Consider the following 2,028-nt stretch of genomic DNA (forward strand, 5'->3'; position numbering starts at 1 on the left):
TTATTAACTGTAAGCCTATTTATATAAAGAAAATCTCAAGGGAGAAACGTGTTTTGAATTAAATCTTAGGAGACATTTAACAAGAGGTAAAGATTTGTATTGTTAGAGCACAGTAGACTGTCCTGTGGGAGTGCCAACATTTTATATCTATATAAGTCATTATCTGGATTACACATCTACATGGAAATCTGAGCACGATACGTGGACATGTTTTCCTTTTAACAGTTGCTCAGATTGATAACATTACACTAAAAAAAGGAATAAATAATATGAGGAATCTTACAAAAGTTACTGTTCTTACTCTTGTGGGTCTATCAGACCATCCACCAACCATGAATGGACTTTTTGTCCTCTTCATTCTGATCTATCTGATGACTCTTGTCATAAACCTCCTTATTTTTTTATTGGTCCTCACTGACTACCATCTGCACAACCCAATGTATTTTTTTCTTGCCAACTTGGCTTTTCTGGACATGTCTTATTCGACGGTAACTGCACCAAGGATGCTCTTTGATTTGGTCACCAAAAGCCGATCAATTTCCCTTCCTGCCTGTATAGCCCAAGTCTTCTTCTATGTCTTTTTTATTTGCTCAGAGCTCTTCTTACTCTCGGCTATGTCCTATGACCGATACATTGCCATCTGCCACCCCCTACATTACAAACTAATTATGTCTTGGAGGGTCTGTGCTGGTATGGCCTCTCTGGTTTGGTTTGCAGCGTGTTCTGTCTCTTTGATTCATACTCTTTGTTTGCTCAGGTTGTCCTTCTGTGGCCCAACTTCCATCCACAACTTTTTTTGCGACCTTCCACACTTGTTTCAAATTACATGTACTGACCCCTTCATAAACTTAATGGTCATATTCTTAGTAGGTGGTAGTTTTGGGTTAGGAGCCTTTCTATTGACATTTCTTCCCTATGTCCGTATTTTCAGTGCCATTCTCAGAATCTGTAGCAAAAATGGAAAGATGAAAGCCTTCTCCACCTGCACCTCACACCTCACTGTGGTCTTCATCTATTATGGCTCCTTAATTTTTATTCACTTGGTTCCCACTTCCAGCGATATGTACGGTTCAAACAAACTGTCTACAGTCATGTCTGCCCTCATTAGCCCATTGCTTAATCCTCTGATCTACAGCCTGAGAAATAAAGATCTTATGGAGGCACTTACGAGGTCTATATATTACATAAAGTTGATAAAGGGGTAAAGTTCAAAGTCATTTTGGGGTATTTTTGTTCAATGTTGAGTTGTCCAGGGGTTTCAGTAACTTCTTATTTAAATGTGAAATGTTAAGTTGTACGTATAGAGAGCCAGCTACAAATACAAAGAAAATAAATATGCAGCCTAATGTTACATAATTAGGTTTAAAAAAAATGCACATGTCCATCAGGCTCACCCATAAATAAATAAATAAATACATAAATACATAAATACACAAATTAAATAAAAAAAACACTTTGGAACCTGTGAAATGTTAAGAGCTCATAGTTGTACGTATAGAGAACCAGCTACAAATAGGGTACAGAAAGAAAATAAATATGCAGCCCAATGTTACATAATTATGTTTAAAAAAGGCACCTGTCCATCAGGCTCACCCATAAATAAATAAATAAATAAACACATAAATAAATAAATACATAAATACACAAATTAAATAAAAAAAAACACTTTGGAAGCTCATAAGCCCATTGCTTAAAACTCTGATCTACAGCCTGAGAAATAAAGATCTTATGGAGGCACTTACGAGGTCTATATATTACATAAAGTTGATAAAGGGGTAAAGTTCAAAGTCATTTTGGGGTATTTTTGTATTTTTGTTCAATGTTGAGTTGTCCAGGGGTTTCAGTAACTTCTTATTTAAATGGGAAATGTTAGGTTATATGTATAGAGAACCAGCTACAAATACAAAGAAAATAAATATGCAGCCTAATGTTACATAATTAGGTTTAAAAAAGGCACCTGTCCATCAGGCTCACCCATAAATAAATAAATAAATAAATACATAAATTAAATAAAAAAACACTTTGGAA

General features: G+C 35.2%; 1 protein-coding gene across 1 annotated transcript; it reads left to right on the top strand.

Annotated features, from left to right (window-relative positions):
• Positions 1-269: 269 nt before the first annotated feature.
• LOC309561705 (olfactory receptor 1G1-like) lies at positions 270-1,205 on the top strand (the record flags this gene model as incomplete). The annotated part of the gene is made up of 1 exon (XM_082265691.1): positions 270-1,205. The coding sequence occupies one exon, from the start codon at positions 270-272 to the stop codon at positions 1,203-1,205; it is 936 nt and encodes a 311-aa protein (XP_082121817.1).
• Between the last annotated feature and the right edge of the window lie 823 nt (positions 1,206-2,028).

The sequence above is a fragment of the Pelophylax lessonae genome (genome assembly GCF_965119305.1).
Source record: "Pelophylax lessonae genome assembly, chromosome: 8".
Classification (NCBI taxonomy): Eukaryota; Metazoa; Chordata; class Amphibia; order Anura; family Ranidae; genus Pelophylax; species Pelophylax lessonae.